Below are 23,343 nucleotides of genomic sequence, written 5' to 3' on the forward strand. Positions count from 1 at the left end.
TTATATTCTTTGATAATAATAAACATATTTTACTTTGGTGCTCTCCAGTGGGTCTTCAAAAATTGGAAAAACTTTAAATGCGATTTTCTCAAAACTGCATTTTACGTCATACGACAGTTTGTAAAAACAGCGACGAATTGATATACTTTCCATGACGCATAAATCATTTTTCAAAATATTTCCATGATAAAATAACCCTTCACAAAAATCACCAAAAATGATATTTTCACAGATGTGTCATGTATTCTGCACACCAAATATGAAGTTTCTACTCCATTTAGTTCAAAAGAAATTGCTAGTTAAAATGTGACATTTTAGGGTGAATAATTAGAAAAATCCGTACTTGAGTGACCTTACCATGGAAATGGAATAGAATTGCACAGGTTACAAATGATTTGAAAAAGACTGACTGAACATTTAGATATGATTTGTCCATCAAAAACATCTGTTCACCGATGCAAAAATTTCATGGGGATGCCTACATACTGAAAGGGATTAGTCTAAATAATTCAATCAATAAAACGATAAATGAATGAATGAATGAATGAATAAATGAACGAACAAATAAATGAACAAATGAATATGAATAAATTCTAAAAAATGAATTAAGAAAATATTTTTAATTAATTAATAAATTAATTAGCCCAATAAGTTTGTCTTTGTAGTACTAGTTTTCTTCAAATTGTAAACTTGTATGACTGACCCCAGTATGTATGCACATAAAATGTACAATGGCACCCTAAGGTACAATATTGGGCTTCATTTACATAACAAAAGCAGACATATGAGTGGTACAATTGAGCTGCAATCGATCTGTTTAACTGTTACCAGACTCACTTAATGTAAGTGTCAGTAAGAAACTAAAGATCTCACCCTTCCCAGAATCCTTTGCAACATGATGCATCCACTCATTACCTCAAATGACAGTCCTAGAGCGTGTTTCTACAGAGCCAATACCATTTTGGAAACGGTATGGAACCGTTAATCACTCCTGTGGAAACAGCCTCCAACGCCTTTTTGTAACGCCTTTTCAACGCCAACGGAAACCTCGTTGGAGTAGGTTTTTGCCGTTGACGAAGCGGGTAGATTTTCTGTAGAAACAGACCGAAGCGGTAACTTGCCGTTTATCGAGCAAAATCAGGCAAAATGGCTGTTAATCAACAGGTAAATTGGACGGATGACATGACAAAAACCTTAATTAATAACAGCCTGGGCAACATAACAAGTCCAAACTATTATGTAAAGCCACGATTTCTCCGTGATACGGAAAAACTGAAAAATTCACGGAATTCAGGGTTTGCTCACGGAAATTTGTAATTGCCACAGAATAGTGAAAGACTGTGTAGGCCTAAATGTCAAACATTTCTGTTGATTTGCAAAATATAACAAAGAAAGGTGATTATTTAGCAGTAATCAAACATTAAAACAATCCATTCTAGCATTAATTCTAGGCCTACGATGCAAGATTCTGGCCATACTACAGTAAAAAAGTAAGACAAAATACACTTTTAAAACATGTTTGTTGGTACGATGCAAATAACTAAAACCAATATTAGGCCTGATAGGGTAGAGGGACATCACATGAGGTCATTCAGCTTAAACGGTATGAACACGCCAACGGCAAAAACCTGTCTGTGGAAACAGCAGGTTAAACGGTAAGATAACGGTAAGATACTGTTATCCATTTAGCGGAGCGCCTGTAGAAACACGCTCCTATACTTTGTGCATGTTCCCTTTGTTTTTATGTTGACAATAGACTGGCTATTGGCTAAACCCCTAAACATGGGTCGATACTCGATAGTCAAGAAATTAACATTATTTTGCAAGATCTGGATGTGCTTTGTTCATTGAGGTACTTTTTTTCACTAAAGACCCATTGTTGCATAGGTAGCAGCAAATCAGTACAAAAAATTGAAATGGAAGAAATGCATTGTGGGAAGTGTAAGATATCTTCCTAAAGCTTATTGTTATCCCAACCAATTCAATTCAATAAAATCACAATTGATCAATAGCAACTTATATTGGGCAAGCTATTAAGATTATTTATTGAGGGCATGTACTTTCTATACATTTTCTATACATTCACAAATAAGGCTTAAAACAAAGCAAGTTTGTTCCTGAGGTTAATTAATGTCCACATAAGAAACGTCATTTTTACTTGAAAATTTTTCAACAAAAACTGGTATGCTCTTGATTGGCCAATTTAAATGACACAGTTTTGATGCCCCTAACCTGTCAGTTTAGTCTTGAAGTTGTACAATCATAGGGCATTCCTCTAAATCCATTAAAAAAAATCTTAAAACTATTTCTTATATGCAGAAATGGTATGTTAAAACTTGAGTGTTTTAAAAGATTACCGTATTGTAAAAAGGTGGGATATGACAATATTCAGCATAAAGGGTGGAGCAAAAATCAAAAGGGGCAGGGGTCTGACCCCATTGCACACTATGGCAAACATTCCTACCCTTACAGTAAATATATTTTTCTAGCACTCCACCCTGACCCACCCCCCCACTCAAAAAAAAAAAAATATTTCACCAAATGGCTTGCTTCTTGAATTGTGGGCAGAAAGATGTGAAGTTCTTCATTTTTCTATTGGTTTTTTTTTAACTGGGGGATCCAGCGTAAAGGCATGGAGCACCCAGGTGTCAATGTGAACCTAAAATGTAATTTTAATATAACTTGTCATGCTTTCCCGGAATGCTTTCAGTACAACAAAAATATATTTATCGCTACGTATCTGAGCATTTATAATACTAAATTTTAAAACAATGAAACCCAAATTAAACATCAACAGTTAACAACAATCTCATTTTGAATGATCACATAAAATAATTCTAAATACTAAAAATAGTTCAAACGGAGACCAAGTTAATGATGTCTATGCACAAAAATTCAGTACGAAACAAAACATCATTAATTTCAGTACCATAAAATTCTATTTATATCACATGTGACACAGATGAACTTTTAACAATTGAGCAGATGTACTACACATGAGGCGTGTTTACAATGTATTGTACGATACCATTTGCATAAAAACACCAATATCTGTCAAACTCAACACAAATGATCTGGGCAATATTAATTTTATTAATTATCATGAATGGTTGCTACCATTTTTTCAAACTATAGCTCTATGGGACAAACTTTGCTAATTGTTTTATGTTCTCTTGTTTGTTCATCGTGTTTTATTTATATATTTATTTATTTATTTATTTATCTTTTATTTATTAATTATTGATTTATTTATATTTGTACATTTATTATATTAATTGATTGATTAAAATTAATTATTTACTATTAATTTATTAATATTAATTGACAAATTATTAATTAATTAATTGATTAATTAATTGATAATTTATTTATATATTTATTTATTTTCATAGTGCCCAATTTTGCCTTCAGTTTACATGATCAATTTGAATTATGTAAATTTCTTGGTTCAAATGGCCCAGTGTTTCCAACAACAATACAAAATTAAGGGATGGGTTTATATGTGTGTAAATGGAGGAGAAATGGGAGGATTTTGGCATGTTTGCTGTGATTGTTTGCCTAGCAATATTGATCACAAGTACACAATTGATGGTGCATATCAAGGACCAAACTCTATAGTTTTATATTTGAGCACGATCACTTCTGTAAGGTCATGGGAAATTATGTAAATCGGCTTTTATATTTGATGTTGCATATCGGCTCACGCACTTTATTTTTGTACCCAGTATTTCACAAAGTCCCTGTACTCTGATGACCCTATGACTTTTTGCTGGTATGTTGAGCACTTTAAACAATTAATTATAGTACTTACCTCCTACTTTAGGAACATGCGTATGTCTTAATGTATGTCGACCATGTCAACAACCCAGTGTAGTTTTACATGGTTGGAAAAGTCTATTTCCTTTCGCTATTTTGCCAATCATAATTCATAAACTGTCCAACTAATTTGACAAAAAAGAGTTTTACAACTATTCCGCCAGCAAGGAAACACAAATTTATGTGTATCCAGTGCGTCCTTTACGTTTAAATAGTTCAGTTTATTGTCAAGTTGTGCCTCTATACGCCATATTTACGGAATTGATGATACGAGCTGATACGGAATTTTGAACCCAAATTTCTTGAAATATACATTACCTTTTTAACTTCTCGCCACTAAATTGGATTCATAAGAAGGTCAAATACAAGCCTTCCATTATGGCTGGTATCATCATCTCGATTGGTGTCTTGTGTTAGTATTATTCCATATTTTGCTGGTAGAAGTTCAATGAAACCCTCCATAATTCACGACTACTGTCACTTGTGTTATAAACTCGATGTGTTTACTATATTGTCGCTCGGGTCCGCGACTAATCGCAGGGACCAGTCTATCATTAGCTATTCTATACACTTTTCAATAGCCTTATTGTGATGTGTGGGAGTTTTAAAAGCCGAGCCATGAACAAAATATAATGCGAGCACCGGGGGCATCAACTTTAGAGGTGACGGTATGTGCCTGTCAATATATGCCCCTCTTTTGAAGCCGACTATACCCGATGACCAGGCACCTTCAGTTTTCAAAATATTATACCCAATGACCCTTTTTCATTTTGATTGTACATAATTGACCCTTTTTTTAAAAAAAAAACCCAACGTTTTGTACTGATATATCGCCTACTTCATGACGCTTGTACAAAATGTAGGCACATATACCCATCAATTCTAAAGTTGAGTGCCCGGGACGGCGCATACTGCGGGCCAATGAACAATGAGATAGTGGCTTTTCTGATATCACTTTGAGGAACTGTTGAAGTATAAATCAGCCAACAGTAGGTGTGTCCAAATTGCACATCTTGAATTGAGACCAAGACATGCTGTTATTTCAATTGTTATATCGTTCGGTTGGTTTATTACCTACCATTGCCTACGAGATGCAGTTCTAAGGTGACAGAGGGACAGGTCTGCAATTCGATTCCACAACCATTCATACCTTTCATCTGTTTTATTGTATTATCGCGAATTGCTCCGTGGTACCTTACGGGTACCTGAATTTTATTTGAATGAAGATGACTCTGTCATGCTCGGACGTCATATTGCATAATTTCTATACAGTATATGCAATAAACCAACCAGAACAGTATAACAATTGAAATAATAGGCAGTTCTAAGATAGGTTAAGAAGAATATAACGTCATTCTGTATTATTATTCAAGGTTGTAACGTGTGTCTATGCTGTCATGTAGGCCTACCTGGCAACAGACACGCCCCGGTACAAACAGATGAAATTTGTAGAAAAGCGTGATTATGACAAAAACATTAAAAAATGATACTTTGAGGTATTGTTTTTTTAATTTTTTTATGGCAGATCATACATACACATGTGCTGAGGTCAAAAAGGTAAAAATTTTGTTTTTGACCCCTGACTCACCTGTCATTCCAAACAACCCCTTAAGCTGTACAGCTGTGCTTTGCTTCTGAACGATATTTATGTGAAAATTCATAGGTTAACAGTTCTGAGCAACAATTTATATTTTCCAATGCTTTACTACGTACACAAGCTGCTATAATGAATGCATGGCTGCGGCATGTCACAGGTGACATAAAAATATTACGCTGGGTCCAGCGCATTTAGACAATATTAATTATCTGGATGCTTAGTACAGTCTAACCCTATTGGATTGAGTCATTACTATTGTCTATTGATTCAATCAGATGTAACCATGCAAGCAAGCCAAATGAGTGAATGCCCAGAAATTGAAATAGATGTATACTACAAAAATAAGTATATACCGTATGTCTCTCCTGAGTTTGGTTTTCTATTGTTCAGGCATGAGAATTGCTTTTGAAAACTGCCTGAAAAAGCCCAAAATAGGCTAAAAAATAATAAAAATGCATAAAAATTGCCTGAATTTAGGCAAAAGCCTCAAAATTCTCATTCCTTATTGAATTTATTCCTTATTATTCCTTATTTATTCGATCCTTATTATTTATTTATTATTCCTTATTATTTATTCCTTATTATTCCTTATTTATTGCTTTAGATTTAGGCAAAAGCCTCAAAATTCTCATTCCTTAAATTGTTTATAATAAATAATGAAAAATAAGTATCTTGGAAACAAACGATTCTATTCTGAGTTTTTCACCAATTACAATCATTAAAAACACAATTTTTGGTCAAAGTATTCTAGCTAAATATACAGATGTATTATAAAAAAAGTTAAAATTAAATAATGGTCAACATCAGACTCTCACTCATAATTTTTGTGCTATTGTTTAACTACATGTACTGAGTCCCAGGTGCTGTGTGTAGGAGTAAATGGGTGGAAGAGTTTTAGGGTGGGGATACAGTATTTTATTGATGGAATATTGAGATGTGTCATGCATTAGCGCCAATCCGGCTTGAAACATGGGGGGAGAGTCGGCCTGAAAAGTACAAATGTGGCCGAAAAGAACAAAAAATGGGCCATTTTGCCGAAAGACGGTGAGGGGGACACCCCCCTGTCCCCCCGGATTGATGCCATGGTATCATGATAGGGTTGTTTTTGTCGAGAAAGGCGCTATAACTGATAATAGCGATATTAGCGCTCTTTTTTATACTAGACGCAATTGCGCTATTTTGTCATTCGTTTCTACACATAATTGCGATAATAGCACTGCTATTATCAAAAAGTGCTAATTTCGCTATTATCAGTGTATTTTTTAGACTTAGAAGAAAATCAGTTTGGTGAAAATGGCTCTTAGACAAAATTGCGCAATTATGCAATTTTCACTTTACCCCACCACTCAAGTGATAATAGCGCTATTTCGCTATTTTAAAAAATGGCCTTTAGACAAAATTGCGCAATTTTGCAATTTTCACTTTACCCCACCACTCAAGTGATAATAGCGCTATTTCGCTATTTTCAAAATGGCCTTTAGACAAAATTGCGCAATTTTGCAATTTTCACTTTACCCCACCACTCCAGTGATGATAGCGCTATTTCGCTATTTTTCAAAATGGCCTTTAGACAAAATTGCAATTATGCAATTTTAACTTTACCCCACCACTCAAGTGATGATAGCGCTATTTCGCTATTTTCAAAATGGCCTTTAGACAAAATTAGCAATTATGCAATTTTCACTTTACCCCACCACTCAAGTGGTAATAGCGCTATTTCGCTATTTTCCAGAATGGCCTTTAGACACAATTGCGCAATTTTGCAATTTTCACTTTACCCCACCACTCAAGTGATAATAGCTCTATTTCGCTATTTTCAAAAATGGCCTTTAGACAAAATTGCGCAATTTTGCAATTTTCACTTTACCCCACCACTCAAGTGATAATAGCGCTATTTCGCTAGTTTCAAAAATCGCCTTTAGACAAAATTGCGCAATTATGCAATTTTCACTTTACCCCACCACTCAAGTGATAATAGCGCTATTACGCTATTTTCAAAAATGGCCTTTAGACAAAATTGCGCAATTATGCAATTTTCACTTTACCCACCACTAAAGTGATAATAGCTATTTCGCTATTTTCAAAATGGCCTTTAGACAAAATTAGCAATTTTGCAATTTTCACTTTACCCCACCACTCAAGTGATAATAGCGCTATTTCGCTATTTTCAAAAATGGCCTTTAGACAAAATTGCTAATTTTGCAATTTTCACTTTACCCCACCACTCAAGTGATAATAGCGCTATTTCGCTATTTTCAAAATGGCCTTTAGACAAAATTGCATAATTATGCAATTTTCACTTTTACCCCACCACTCAAGTGATAATAGCGCTATTACGCTATTTTCAAAATGGCCTTTAGACAAAATTGCGCAATTATGCAATTTTCACTTTACCCACCACTCAAGTGATAATAGCGCTATTTCGCTATTTTCAAAAATGGCCTTTAGACAAAATTGCGCAATTTTGCAATTTTCACTTTACCCCACCACTGAAGTGATAATAGCGCTATTTCGCTATTTTCAAAATGGCCTTTAGACAAAATTGCAATTTTGCAATTTTCACTTTACCCCACCACTAAAGTGATAATAGCGCTATTTCGCTATTTTCAAAATGGCCTTTAGACAACATTGCTAATTTTGCAATTTTCACTTTACATCACCACTCAAGTGATAATAGCGCTATTTCGCTATTTTCAAAATGGCCTTTAGACAAAATTGGCAATTTTGCAATTTTCACTTTACCCCACCACTCAAGTGATAATAGCGCTATTTCGCTATTTTCAAAAATGGCCTTTAGACAAAATTGCGCAATTTTGCAATTTTCACTTTACCCCACCACTCAAGTGATAATAGCGCTATTTCGCTATGTTCAAAAATGGCCTTTAGACAAAATTGCGCAATTATGCAATTTTCACTTTACCCCACCACGCAAGTGATAATAGCGCTATTTCGCTATAATAACTTGTTCAAATTAGCGCAATTATCAACCCCATTTTGAAATTAGCGCAATTATGAAGTCAACATTGCAATTATGAAACTTTCACAAAATGCAAGTGATAATTGCGCTATTGCATTTTCATCAAAATTGCGCAATTTTGCGCTAAATTGCGCAATTTTCAGATTTTCACTTTACCTCTTCATTGAAGTGATAATTGCGCTATTCCGCTATTTTCAACCAAATTACGCAATTTTGCGCTAAATTGCGCAATTTTCAGATGTTCACTTTACCTCTTCATTGATGTGATAATTGCGCTATTCCGCTATTTTCAACAAAATTGCGCAATTTTGCGCTATAAATTGCTTAATTTTCAAATTTCCAGATTTTCACTTTACCTCTTCATTCAAGTGATAATTGGCGCTTATTCCGCTATTTTCAAAAATTGCGCAATTTTTGCGCTAAATTGCTAATTTTCAAATTTTCACTTTACCTCTTTATTGAAGTGATAATTGCGCTATTCCGCTATTTTCAAAAAAATTGCGCAATTTTGCGCTAAATGACACAATTTTCAGATTTTCACTTTACCTCCTCATTCAAGTGATAATTGCGCTATTCCGCTATTTCCACAAAATGGCGCAATTTTGCCCTACATTTTGCAATTTGAACTGCTAATTTTTTTCATAACATACACGCAGCAGCCCAAACGTTTCAAGAACATGCTCCAAGTGGGACCAGAACGGAAGAACCCTGCAGGGCAAGAAAGAAACTGTGAACTGCTAATTTTTTAATAACATGCACGCAGCAGCCCAAACGTTTCGAGAACATGCTCCAAGTGGGACCACAACGGAAGAGCCCGGCAGGGCAAGTAAGGAAGTGTGAACTGTTAGGTCTGATGTGTTAGGTCTTTCTTAAGAAATTGATGTTTATGCAGTTTAAGTGCGAACTGTTATTGAGAAATTTTGAGAATTTAACTTTACCTCTTCATTCTACTGTTCAACGTTTACGCATACACGCAGCAGCCCAAACGTTTGAGAACATACTCCCAGTGGGACCAGAACGGAAGAGCCCGCGAGGGTAAGAAAGAAACTGAACTGCTCATTTCTTTAATAACATACACGCAGCAGCGGAAACGCTTTGAGAACGTGCTCCAAGTGGGACCAAAGCGGAAGAGTTTCGCAGGGCAAGTAAGAAAGTGTGAACTCTTAGGTCTGACGTGTTAGGTCTGATGGTTACGCATTTCCTTCACATCTGGGGATTTACGGCCAAAATGTGTTTCTATTTGCTCCAAGTGGGACCAGAACGGAAGGGCCCCGCAGAGCAAGAAATAAACTGTGAACTGCTAGGTCTGATGTGTTAGGTCTTTACATACACGCAGCAGCCCAAACGCTTTGAGAACATGCTCCAAGTGGGACCAGAACGGAAGAACCCGCAGGGCAAGAAAGAAACTGTGAACTGCTAATTTTTTTTAATAACATGCACGCAGCAGCCCAAACGTTTGAGAACATGCTCCCAGTGGGACCATTAACGGAAGAGCCCGAGGGCAAGTAAGGAAGTGTGAACTGTTAGGTCTGATGTGTTAGGTCTTTCTTAAGAAATTCATGTTTATGCAGTTTAAGTGCGAACTGTTATTGAGAAATTTTGAGAATTTCACTTTACCTCTTCATTCTACTGTTCAACGTTTACGCATACACGCAGCAGCCCAAACGTTTCGAGAACATACTCCCAGTGGGACCAGAACGGAAGAGCCCGCAGGGTAAGAAAGAAACTGAACTGCTCATTTCTTTAATAACATACACGCAGCAGCGGAAAGCGTTTGAGAACGTGCTCCAAGTGGGACCAAAGCGGAAGAGCCCGCAGGGCAAGTAAGAAAGTGTGAACTCTTAGGTCTGGACGTGTTAGGTCTGATGGTTACGCATTTCCTTCACATCTGGGGATTTACGGCCAAAATGTGTTTCTATTTTTCTTAATAACATACATGACAAAAATAGGCCTACACACCAAGTAACCGCGTAAATATTCATCAACGACTTTGCAATGGAACAAAATGGAAGGGGCCAAACATAGGGGCAACTATTTTTGAAACGCCATTTACCAATTTTAGCCCTCCCACCACGCCGACGGCCTCATCATTATTGCAGACGACGACGACGGATTAAAAAAAAAAAAGACTACAACATAAACTATAAAACACGACAAAACACACATGTCATGTCCAGCATCGTCTGTTATTATTAAATTACCACAGGTAGTGTGTTTATTTTGTGTGTCAATCACAAAAGACTTAACATCAAAATAGGAACGTTTGGGTCATACAAGATTTATGATCCCCTATTTGTCTTGCCAAAATTTCAGACCCCCTGGTTGACCTACTTCCGATATCATGATTTAATGAAACACCCCTGGGCTATATAAATAAACATATACTGTAAGCAAAACGTTAAGAAAGTAGGCGCCAATACCGTCAACCCAATTTCGCGAACAAGTAAATGGTAGATTATCGCGTCCGACCACTGCTGCATTGGCGTTAATCAGATGGTGCTCCTAATTAAAAAGGAATAAGAATTAATGGCCCCTTCCATAGAAGACAAACATGTCGCGATTTGTATAGTCGCATCCATTTGCATGAAAAGTGTGATGATCTGTCTGAAGGTAGACTGTTAAACGATATCGCAAGTGTGTGTTATTTCAATATAATTAGGATAAAGAGAGTGGAATAACGAGTGTCGCAAATGTTAATATTAAGGTGGGTGCGACTCTGTCTTAGACTTTAGTACAGGGATCGATCTATACGATGATTATTTTCGACAGGTTGACATTTAAAATACACGTAACCGATGCACCACGCATTTGAATAGCAGAGCGGTACTGCACAGTGCCGCTTGTTACCTGTCCATGATGATGATTACCCATAGACACGAGAAATGAATATGAGACGCACCACTTAATTTGCCACACATATCAGCATCAAACCGAATCAAGAATTTATTTTCGCTTAATATTTCTACATAAACAAACAACGATAAGCATTATCAATTGCATAAGTATATAAAGGTTCCAGCAAGCCACATACATGTAAACAAACATACAAACATAACAAATTGCCACGTCAGAGCTGTGTGATGCTACGCAGATCTACCTAGGGAAATCCTTTAGTATTTTAAGGCAAACATATAATTGCTAGGGTGGATTGTATAAAGAAGGTTGCTCAGCAGATAAAATATAAATATCGGTATATAATATAATCTATATAACCGACTGCCACGGACCTGTGTGATGTTACGCAGTTCTACCTAGGGAAATCCTTTGGCATTTTAAGGCAAACATAATTTTTTGGATGAGGTATCTAAAAGTAATAATTATGCTAAAAGCTAGGGTGAATTACTCTAAAAATTTGTAAGAGAATAGCTTCATACAAAACAAAGCAAATAAAGTTGCAAGAGCAAAAGCTAGGGTGAATTACTCTAAAAATTTGTAAGAGAATAGCTTCATACAAAAACAAAGCAAATAAAGTTGCAAGAGCAAAAGCTAGGGTGAATTACTCTAAAAATTTTGTAAGGGAGCAGCTGCTTACAAATAACATCAAAAGCTAGGGTGCATTACAATGCAATATATATAAGTTTAGCAAAAGCTGACAAATATGAAACAATGGCTGCCGAACCTTCAGAAATACATCAAATTAAGAAAATATGCAGAAAAAGCAGAGGGAATTACTCCCATTCATCATCATTGACGCTATATAGGCTAAAATACCCACCTACTCATAAACCATGCCATATTTAGCACTAACGGCTAATGCTTTTGAAAAACATTGTAATTAGGCAAATTGTAACATGCAATGATTGGATCTCAAAGGAGATTCCTGGCCATCTTTGAATTAATGGCAACAAATTCGCAATTGTGGCTGCTCAACCACTGACTTTAAAGATTTGTAGCGACTGAACAATAAACATACTGCTTATGTTGAAATGCACAGAAAGGAACCAGCAGAAATATTGGTCCTCTTTTGAAACACTAAACTCAATTTAAGACATGATGTGCCAATCAACTTTTCTTTTTCCAGCACATAAAATCATTACATGTACTACTCATAGAAGTACATGTAACTAATCAAAGAACAGTTGCTGATTATTTTTAAAACCAATATGACGGTAATCAATATTATCAAACCACTTCGATAATGAAATAAATATTTCAGCTTAACAACATGTGTACTAAAAATATACTGTACTGTTTCCCAAATCTCACAGACATTTACATGTACATCATTCCCAATTTAAAACACATCCAATTCCAATATGCACAAAAATATAATAATACATGTACTTCTCATGGGAGAAGCACATGTATACAGTCTATGAAAGGTTGTAGACTAATATTATATCAGAATTTCAAAATCTTTAAATGATTTTCAGCTTAATTATACCATATGTACACGATTTGTAGTTGTACTAAAAACTCAATCACTTATATGATCCCCCCATTGATCCACTTTCCTCATGGCAGATTGATGATTAACTTAGTGGAATAAAAGAATCATTTTAATTGTACATTCTTCGCCTAATATTCTAAGCTGTCTATATTACATGCATGAACAGTACCAACTAGTTTGATTTTTTAGCTTGGATTTATACCTTTACAAATGTATTTCAAATTACCTTCCCCCAGAGCAATACTCCACCATTTCAAAGCTTTTCTCAACCTTACTTTCTTATTTAGGGAGTGGTGGGTGGGAAAATAAATTTCTCGATCCGAATTTGATGAAAGCTGAATGTGATATGAACCAAAAGCAAACCCGCATCAACATTAGGTCTACTCCCATTGGTTCATGGCTAGGCCATAACGGGCCTTACGATTGGACGTGGTATGATGCACTCGTAAACCATAACAACAATAACATCACGGTTCAAAACACAATGACCTTACATCAACAGTCATAACGGAAGCAACCATTTCTCTGCATGGGTAAACTGGTTTCTTCCAGACAAGCTTTCAGAAACGTTATTATTATGATACTTATAGACGTACATCATCATTCATGAAAATGGCAAATGCACTAATGCTGCCGATATTCGGCTGTTCCATCTTGCGACCTCGCACACGAAGAGGACACTTACCATTGTTATTGCACTCAATGGGAGAAATCACAAAACATGACATAAAAGAAAGGTATTTGGATACAAAACATGCAAAAGTTGTATTTATGACCAGGGAAATTGACTTGATTTCCCAGTGAACTAATTTTGCAATAACATACACGCAGCAGCCCAAAAGTTTCGAGAACATGCTGCAAGTGGGACCGAAACGGAACATGCTCCAAGTCATGGATTAAACGGAATAATTACCAAAGACAAGGCAAATGAGTGGTATTTTTTGTTTTGAAAAATTGACTTTCAACTGAAAGGCCCTGTACAAAGCATTAGGGATTTTGCAATGTCCCCTTTCAGAACCGTGACAAGTGGGTAAATGCAATAGATGGAAAAACCGTTCGGCTGCTGCTGCATGTATGTTATTAAGAAAAATAGAAACACCTTTTGTCCGTAAATCCCCAGATGTGAAGGAACTGCGTAACCATCAGACCTAACACGTCAGACCTAAGAGTTCACACTTTCTTACTTGCCCTGCGGGCTCTTCCGCTTTTGGTCCCACTTGGAGCACGTTCTCGAAACATTTCCGCTGCTGCGTGTATGTTATTAAAGAAATGAGCAGTTCAGTTTCTTTCTTACCCTGCGGGGCTCTTCCGTTCTGGTCCCACTGGGAGTATGTTCTCGAAACGTTTGGGCTGCTGCGTGTATGCGTAAACGTTGAACAGTAGAATGAAGAGGTAAAGTGAAATTCTCAAAATTTCTCAATAACAGTTCGCACTTAAACTGCATAAACATCAATTTCTTAAGAAAGACCTAACACATCAGACCTAACAGTTCACACTTCCTTACTTGCCCTGCGGGGCTCTTCCGTTGTGGTCCCACTGGGAGCATGTTCTCAAACGTTTGGGCTGCTGCGTGCATGTTATTAAAAAAATTAGCAGTTCACAGTTTCTTTCTTGCCCTGCGGGGTTCTTCCGTTCTGGTCCCACTTGGAGCATGTTCTCGAAACGTTTGGGCTGCTGCGTGTATGTTATGAAAAAAATTAGCAGTTCACAGTTTATTTCTTGCTCATGGGCCCTTCCGTTCTGGTCCCACTTGGAGCAAATAGAAACACATTTTGGCCGTAAATCCCCAGATGTGAAGGAAATGCGTAACCATCAGACCTAACACGTCAGACCTAAGAGTTCACACTTTCTTACTTGCCCTGCGGGGCTCTTCCGCTTTGGTCCCACTTGGAGCACGTTCTAAACGTTTCGCTGCTGCGTGTATGTTATTAAAGAAATGAGCAGTTCAGTTTCTTTCTTACCCTCTGCGGGCTCTTCCGTTCTGGTCCCACTGGGAGTATGTTCTAAACGTTTGGGCTGCTGCGTGTATGCGTAAACGTTGAACAGTAGAATGAAGAGGTAAAGTTAAATTCTCAAAATTTCTCAATAACAGTTCGCACTTAAACTGCATAAACATCAATTTCTTAAGAAAGACCTAACACATCAGACCTAACAGTTCACACTTCTTACTTACTTGCCCTGCGGGCTCTTCCGTTGTGGTCCCACTTGGAGCATGTTCTAAACGTTTGGGCTGCTGCGTGCATGTTATTAAAAAATTAGCAGTTCACAGTTTCTTTCTTGCCCTGCTGGGTTCTTCCGTTCTGGTCCCACTTGGAGAATGTTCTCGAAACGTTTGGGCTGATGAGTGTATGTTAAGAAAAAAATTAGCAGTTCACAGCTTATTTCTTGCTCTCATGGGCCCTTCCGTTCTGGTCCCACTTGGAGCATGTTCCCAAACGCTTGGGCTGCTGGGTGTATGTTATTAAGGAAATTAGAATCTGAAATTGCAAAATGTAGGGCAAAATTGCGCCATTTTGTGGAAATAGCGGAATAGCGCAATTATCACTTGAATGAGGAGGTAAAGTGAAAATCTGAAAATTGTGTCATTTAGCGCAAAATTGCGCAATTTTTTTGAAAATAGCGTAATAGCGCAATTATCACTTCAATAAAGAGGTAAAGTGAAAATTTGTAAATTGCGCAATTTAGCTAAAATTGCGCAATTTTTGAAAATAGCGGAATAGCGCAATTATCACTTGAATGAAGAGGTAAAGTGAAAATCTGGAAATTTGAAAATTGCGCAATTTAGCGCTAAATTGCGCAATTTTGATGAAAATAGCGGAATAGCGCAATTATCACTTGCATTTTGTGAAAGTTTCATAATTGCAATGTTGACTTCATAATTGCGCTAATTTCAAAATGGGGTTGATAATTGCGCTAATTTGAACAAGTTATTATCATAATTGCACTATTTTCATCATAATTGCAACGTTGAGTTCATAATTGCGCTAATTTCAAAATGCAGTTGATAATTGCGCTAATTTCAACAAGTTATTGTCATAATTGCGCTATTTTCATTGAGCATTGTGAAAGATTCATAATTGCAATGTTTAGTTCAAAATTGCGCTAATTTCAAAATGGGGTTGATAATTGCGCTAATTTGGAAAAGTTATTATCATAATTGCGCTATTTTCATGGAGCATTTTGAAAGTTTCATAATTGCAACGTTTAATTCATAATTGCGCTAATTTCAAAAGATGGTTGATAATTGCGCTAATTTCAACAAATTCTTATCATAATTGCGCTAATTTCAAAGCCTCACATTGATAATTGCATATTAGCAGTCAGTGTTGCTATTCTGTGTTAATATCGCTATTGTCAGTTCCAGCGCCTTTATGTTTTTGTCACACATCATAATTAGATGTGGTACCCAATGGGGACTACCCATTTCCACATCCCCTCATCACTAAGAGTTATTAGGCCATCTTAATTAAATCCTGTGTCTCAAAGCTTGTGATAAATTGAAAACCTAATGCAGAATGTTTTTTTATTGTATTTTTTTTTATGTTTATATTTTTTTTATGCGTCAAAATTATCCAATGTTGCAAAATGTTGGAATAGTTAATAAAGTCACTGCTACAAACTATTATTTATTTTATCAAACTTCCATTGTTTTTGTGTCCAAAATGTGCAAACAAATTTGAAACTTAAGATCAAATATGAATTTTGGGTTTTATCTTTGCCTCTTTGTTAAAAATAAATAAAAAGACATAAAAAAATGAATATCTTGATTTTCTAAGAGGAGTATGAGCACGATTTTACTAACGCGCGCGGCAGCTTTGAGACACAGGATTTAATTAAGATGGCCATATCAAGGTTTTAAGTTTGGTACTGGTAGCAGTGGATGCTGTAAACTTAAATAGCATCTTGTTGGTTTTCAATGTGAATTTCTCCACTCAACGTGCAGTCTGGCATTTACATGTACACATAATTTATTTGGGGCGCGAACTTCCAAAAAGTGGACCTTTTTCTAATGAAAAGCAAACCTAATCTCCTCTTAAAATTGCTCTTTAATTTACTTTTTGATCACCTGCACCATGTCACCAAAAATTGGATTGTCAATTTTTCTCCCACTTTTGGACCTTTTTACTGGAAAAATTTGCAAAATATGGACCTTCAGGGTGCATGCCACTAAACTGCGTGTGAAGCGGTTTCCGGTAAAAGTTTATCACGACTATCGTCCCAACTTTGCATAAAAAATGTGCAAAATCGGTACAATATTAACAATTTTAGTGTTGCAAATCGTGTTTTGCTAGAACTTGTGAATGTGATCTCTTCTAATTTGAACAGAAAACGCGAAAATTTGAGTGATGTTTACGATGATGAGCGCATGAACACACGAGGTCAAAACGCGGTTAGCAGTCGGACGTAAACAAGGGAAAATCGGGTCTTTTTATATAGCGCTATTTAAAAAAAAAGTAGACCTAAAATATGGTGTCATTTTCAGATATGTTATGCAGAATTTTGTTCTGATTAAGATGATATCAAATATATATTTCAAAGTAAGACGTAACTCGACTTATAGCCTAAAAACGTGACCCCTATTTTGCACGTAAAGTCTATGGAAAGCTATTTTGTGGCATGTACCCTTTAAGGAGCAATTCCATGCGTTTTCCTGGCGTCTTTATCTATTTAAAATGCACGCGAAGAAAAGAGGAGGACATCAACAAGCTGCTCATGGACGCCGCCAGGTTTTTTCGCTGTATGTGCGTTTGCGCTGAATAGGCCTGCTTTTATTTCCAATTTAATAAAAGTTCCGATTTTGGTAGAAGTTTGAAACCTTTTGATATGAATAAAGAAGAGTTTCAAAATATTGAAAACATTTTTATTGGTGTTTAAATTACAAAGAAGTTTTTCAATTTCATTGTTATTTTTTAACCAATTTTTTGTCATTTAAACTCAAGTTTTGGCCTTCAATTTTAATAAAATTACATAAAATATTAGATTTAAGATATTTAAGTTTCTAGTTTGCTTTATTTATATCACTGTCCAGTATTTTAAATTGTTATAACATTCAAAGTTTAATTTATATTAATATTTAATTTCAAATAGCCATTCATTACATTTGCTTTTTGCACAAAACGGGTTAAAAATGACGCTGAAGGGGGGGGGGTAGGCCTACTTGATTGACATTTCTTGTCTTTTTAAATATTCTGCAGGTACTGAGAATGTTTTAATTTTCAAGTTATGTACTTGTAAAAGATGTTTAAAGAACGTTTACTCTTAACATCAATTAATATCTTCATGAAAATAGCAAATCAGCAACCATTGTGCATTCATGTGCATCAAAATGACGAAAAATGGCAATTGTCGGCTATCATGCTTGTGCTTGAAATCGACATCCTGTCTAAAGTATGAAAGAAAATAACCCAAAATTTCTTACAATTAATTCAAAATGTAGTGAAAAGATAACAAAATCATTTTCAAGGCCTAAAACGATGTTTTAGCCTCTTCAAGGGTGCATGCCACTAAATCCGGCGTGTGAAGCGGTTTCGTAAAAGTTTATCACGACTATAGTCCCAACTTTGCATAAAAAATGTGCAAAATCGGTACAATATTAACAATTTTAGTGTTGCAAATCGTGTTTTTGCTAGAACTTGTGAATGTGATCTCTTCTAATTTGAACAGAAAACGCGAAAATTTGAGTGATGTTTACGATGATGAGCGCATGAACACACGAGGTCAAAACGCGGTTAGCAGTCGGACGTAAACAAGGGAAAATCGGGTCTTTTTATATAGCGCTATTTTTCTCAAAAAGTAGACATAATATATGGTGGCCTTTTCAGATATGTTATGCAGAATTTTATGCTGATTAAGATGATATCAAATATATATTTCAAAGTAAGACGTAACTCGACTTATAGCCTAAAAACGTGACCCCTATTTTGCACGTAAAGTCTATGGAAAGCTATTTTGTGGCATGTACCCTTCATAGATGGGGGGGGGGGAGCTGTACCCCCGGCTGCACCCCACACCCTCTTTAATGTGGAAGGTTATACAATGAATATATAGCTAACTTTGCATTTTCAGATCAAACGAGAAAAATCTTAAATCTTTATGCATGCCTGGGTAATTAAGGAATTTTATGCAAAATGGGATGCAATTTCAAAGAATGACATATAAAGAAAATTATTTCAGCATATTTCCAGAATTCATAAACTATTTTTACAGATTTGTCTGGTGTTTCAATTTCATTCATCCACAATGTTCAAATGGGCACTATGGTCCCTATGACTATAGGTCCAAAACTCTATGGGCTGGGTTGAGCCATGGGCCCATAATTTTGCAGGCCCAAACATCAACTGTATTAAAAATTGACACATAAATAAATTATGTAACAATGGTTCACAGTTGTGACACTTTGACACACAAATATTATGAAACAATGGTTCACATTTGTGACACTTTGACACATAAATATTATGTAACAATGGTTCACATTTGTGACACTGACACATAAACTGACTCATAAATACTTTGACACATAAATATTATGGTTCACATTTGTGACACTGACACATAAACTGACTCATAAACACTTTGACGCATAAATATTATGTAACAATGGTTCACATTTGTGACACTTTGACATATAAATATTATGTAACAATGGTTCACAGTTGTGACACTTTGACACATAATATTATGTCACAATGATTCACATTTGTGACACTTTGACACATAAATATTATGTAACAATGGTTCACAGTTGTGACACTTTGACACATAATATTATGTCACAATGATTCACATTTGTGACACTTTGACACATAAATATTATGTAACAATGATTCACATTTGTGACACTTTGACACATAAATATTATGTAACAATGATTCACATTTGTGACACTTTGACACATAAATATTATGTAACAATGGTTCACATTTGTGACACTTTGACACATAAATATTATGTAACAATGGTTCAGTTGTGACACTTTGACAAATAATATTATGTCACAATGATTCACATTTGTGACACTTTGACACATAAATATTATGTAACAATGGTTCACATTTGTGACACTTTGACACATAATATTATGTCACAATGATTCACATTTGTGACACTTTGACACATATGTAACAATGGTTCACAGTTGTGACACTTTGACACATAAATATAATGTTACAATGGTTCACATTTGTAACACTTTGACACATAAATATTATGTTACAATGGTTCACATTGTGACACTTTGACACATAATATTATGTCACAATGGTTCACATTTGTGACACTTTGACACATAAATATAATGTTACAATGGTTCACACTTGTGACACTTTGACACATAATTATTATGTTATAATGGTTCACACTTGTGACACTTTGACACATAAATATTATGTAACAATGGCTCACATTTGTGACACTACACATAAATATTATGTTATAATTGTCCACATTTGTGACACTTTGACATAAATATTTTGATTCAATGGTTTACATTTGTGACACTTTGACACATAAATATTAGGCCCTATGTAACAATTCCCCCCCTTCATCTGCTCAGAACTCATGTATTCGCCTGGGCTTGATCTGTCCAGTGCTGTTTTTGTCTTAGCCTAATGACCTAGACCTTTGTTATCATGCTGGTCTTTGACCCCGATACTAAGTCCTGTAACTTCTTTTACCAACATACCTCAACGCTCTCTGTGCCAAAATGTTCCCTGGCTAGATCGGCGAACCTATCCACTCGCACACTGCCTCTCTTTTCTACATCCATGGCGTCGAAAACAGCGCGTAATTGTTCAGAAAAAGGCGTTCCAGGCTCCATGCTGCCCTTAATAAGTTCAAATAAATTATAATGCACTATATCCTGAGGTAGGGAGTCATGAAGACGTAGTTATAATCCATTTTATAAGATTTTTCAGTTATTTTCCAGTGATGTGTTTGGTGATGCCATTTGCAAATTTGCCTAATGTTTATCTGTTAACCTTATCACACATACGCTGTTATTGTTACTACACATAATAATATAGTCCACGCGTTACTTACGTTTTGATGAATTCAGTACAAATAATGATCTATAATGTAGTTAAATATATATAGTTTATTATCAATCATCTATATTTAATCACAAATATAAATTATGCCACTTTTCTTTTCTATATTACTGGCAACTAATTATTTTTGATATCGTTCCGCATAGTGATGGGTCGTAAATTGATTGAATGAGGGCGTAGGTACGAGTTTACATGGGTTTTCAGCGGCGTCTGCTAACTTTTCTAATTAAGGTGGTATTTGAGGCATTAACATTATAGAAGTGCTCTAAAGATGTTTTTAAAAAGATTAATTAAGTAGAGCAAACTGAGCAAAGCACACTTATCAATATGCCTTTTGTTTGAAGCAAATCAGACATGCTGTTTTAAATAAACCTATATCAATTTATATTTTCTTTGTAACTTATTGTTTTTATCAAGAGGCTAATCAATAAAGTTATTGAGCTATCATTTGTGCCAATATTTTGCTAAAATCCATACTAAATGTTCAGAGTACTTTTATTTTGCATACTTTTTGCCTTGAAACTTGGACAAAGTGTTTCTAATATGTTTTAATGAAGCCGCCATAATTAGCATCATATTCTAATTTGCATATAACTTATTAGCATTTATGCAAATTAGCTCATCAATAATTATGCAATTATGAAAAAGTGAGTAATGCATAATGATGAATCCAACGGACGAGGACACAAAACACATCAAGGATCAATAAATGATACAAAGAGGATACCTTGAAAGCTCTTGAATGTGAACAACAGGAAAAAAAGAGCAAGGAGCAAGGTACACAGTGATGTGGGGACACAAGTACAATACAGTATGCGGGGGGGGGGGGCACAAAAACAGCAAATGTGGGCATTAAAAGTAGGAAAAGATCGATAGCTAAAAATTACCAGTTCCAAGGCCCACAGAAGTGCTAACCCTGGAAAAACAAAAGGATCAATAGTACAAAAGTGCACTAATGTGATAAAAATCACTGTGCATGTAAACAGACAAATTATACAACCAATGTAGGCACAAAAACAGGCAAAAATCGATGGCCAAAATTGCCAATTCAAGAGCCCACAGAAGTGTAAGAAAAACAGTAGGGCCTACAAAGTGATGAAAATCACTGTGTGCACATTAGCAGACAAACAAAACCAAACAGACAAAAAACCCGTCATCGAGTAGATAAACCGCTCTTCTTCAGGGACAGACAACGAAAACTAGGCCTACATTCTGTAGTTTAAAAACAAATTCAAGTCAAAAACTGAAGGCAACTCAGACAGCAAACTCAGAGCAAAATAACCCGTGTCTTATTACTCTGAGTTTGCATAATTGCATGGGTTCACGAAGAGGTGGGTTAAAATATTTTTTGAAAAAATATATATATTCCAGCCCCCGCCACCAAAGTATTTCTGAACACTCTCTTAAGTCTTCAAGGACAATTTGGTAGGCTTATATTTTGGCCCAAGATCGGGCCGGGAATCCGGGGGGGGGGGGGCAAAGTGGTATGCATGCTCGTCACCAAAAAACGTCAAAAAAGGTCTTGTGGCATCGTCGACGTTTTTAGAAAAAAGGGTGCTTTTCAGGTGAAGTTTTGACGTTTAGGGTAGGCTATATGATATCTTTTGGTTTGTTTTAGAGTTTACGCCATTTAGGGGTCCATTTAGTTTCTTACGCCAAATTACGCCATATTTTAGGGGTAAGACTTACGCCAATAAGGGGTGAAATTTTTCTACACTTACTTCGCCATTTAGGGTCCATTTTTGAGGCGTGGGACGAGCATGCTAGTAGCTTATGCGACTGTGACCCCCTCGGGGTGCATCATGGGAAACGAGCTCCTTGCTTCTTTTTTTCCCTTTGCCTTCCCGATTTTTTCTTTAAATTTTGTCAGGGGGCATTATTCTCTTTCATATTTTGTCGGGTGGGGAACTAACAGGTCCATATAGAAACGGTCCTTGACACGTCTTGTCTGTATTTACGCTATCTGTTCCTGGCTGGCTGGTCAATGGTTTGCCGCAGTCTTTTACTGTGATAGCGCCCTCAAAACACATAGCAAAAGCATAAAGTATTGGATAATTAAACAAATGGGTCTATTTAGAATTAGAGCAACGTACAGGATCATCATCGTCATCGGAAGCCGGCACCGTGCCCGTCAGATGCTATATTATAGGCCTACTGATGACAACATTGTTTATATCAGACTAGGCGGTTACCCGTATTTGGCTGTTCTTGGCTGGGCGTGATTACCTGGCTAATGACTGTAGTCACTGTACCCACCAAGTTTCATGCCCATCCGTCAATTTTAATTATTTCACCTTATATGACCCCTGATGACCCCTAAATGACTTTCCCAAAATTTGGCTTGAAACTGCACCCACCAAGTTTCATGTCCGTTCGACCTCAGATGACCCTTGGTGACCCTGAAATTTGGCTCTAAATGTTGTCTGTACCCACCAAGTTTAATGCCCATATGACAGTATTTACTAATTTGACCTCAGCTGACCCCCGGATGACCCCGAAATGACCTTCCAAAATT

General features: G+C 36.1%; 1 protein-coding gene across 1 annotated transcript in view; it reads right to left on the bottom strand.

The window, feature by feature from the left end:
- The window catches only part of LOC140165173 (rab11 family-interacting protein 4A-like), a 111,317-nt gene extending 90,618 nt beyond the window's left edge, over positions 1–20,699 (bottom strand). The window contains exon 1 of the mRNA XM_072188614.1: positions 20,465–20,699. Within this exon, the coding sequence (XP_072044715.1) occupies positions 20,465–20,599 (135 nt within the window). The 5' untranslated portion in view covers positions 20,600–20,699. The remainder of the gene's footprint in view (positions 1–20,464) is intronic.
- Between the last annotated feature and the right edge of the window lie 2,644 nt (positions 20,700–23,343).

This window comes from Amphiura filiformis, chromosome 11 (assembly GCF_039555335.1).
Source record: "Amphiura filiformis chromosome 11, Afil_fr2py, whole genome shotgun sequence".
NCBI lineage: Eukaryota > Metazoa > Echinodermata > Ophiuroidea > Amphilepidida > Amphiuridae > Amphiura > Amphiura filiformis.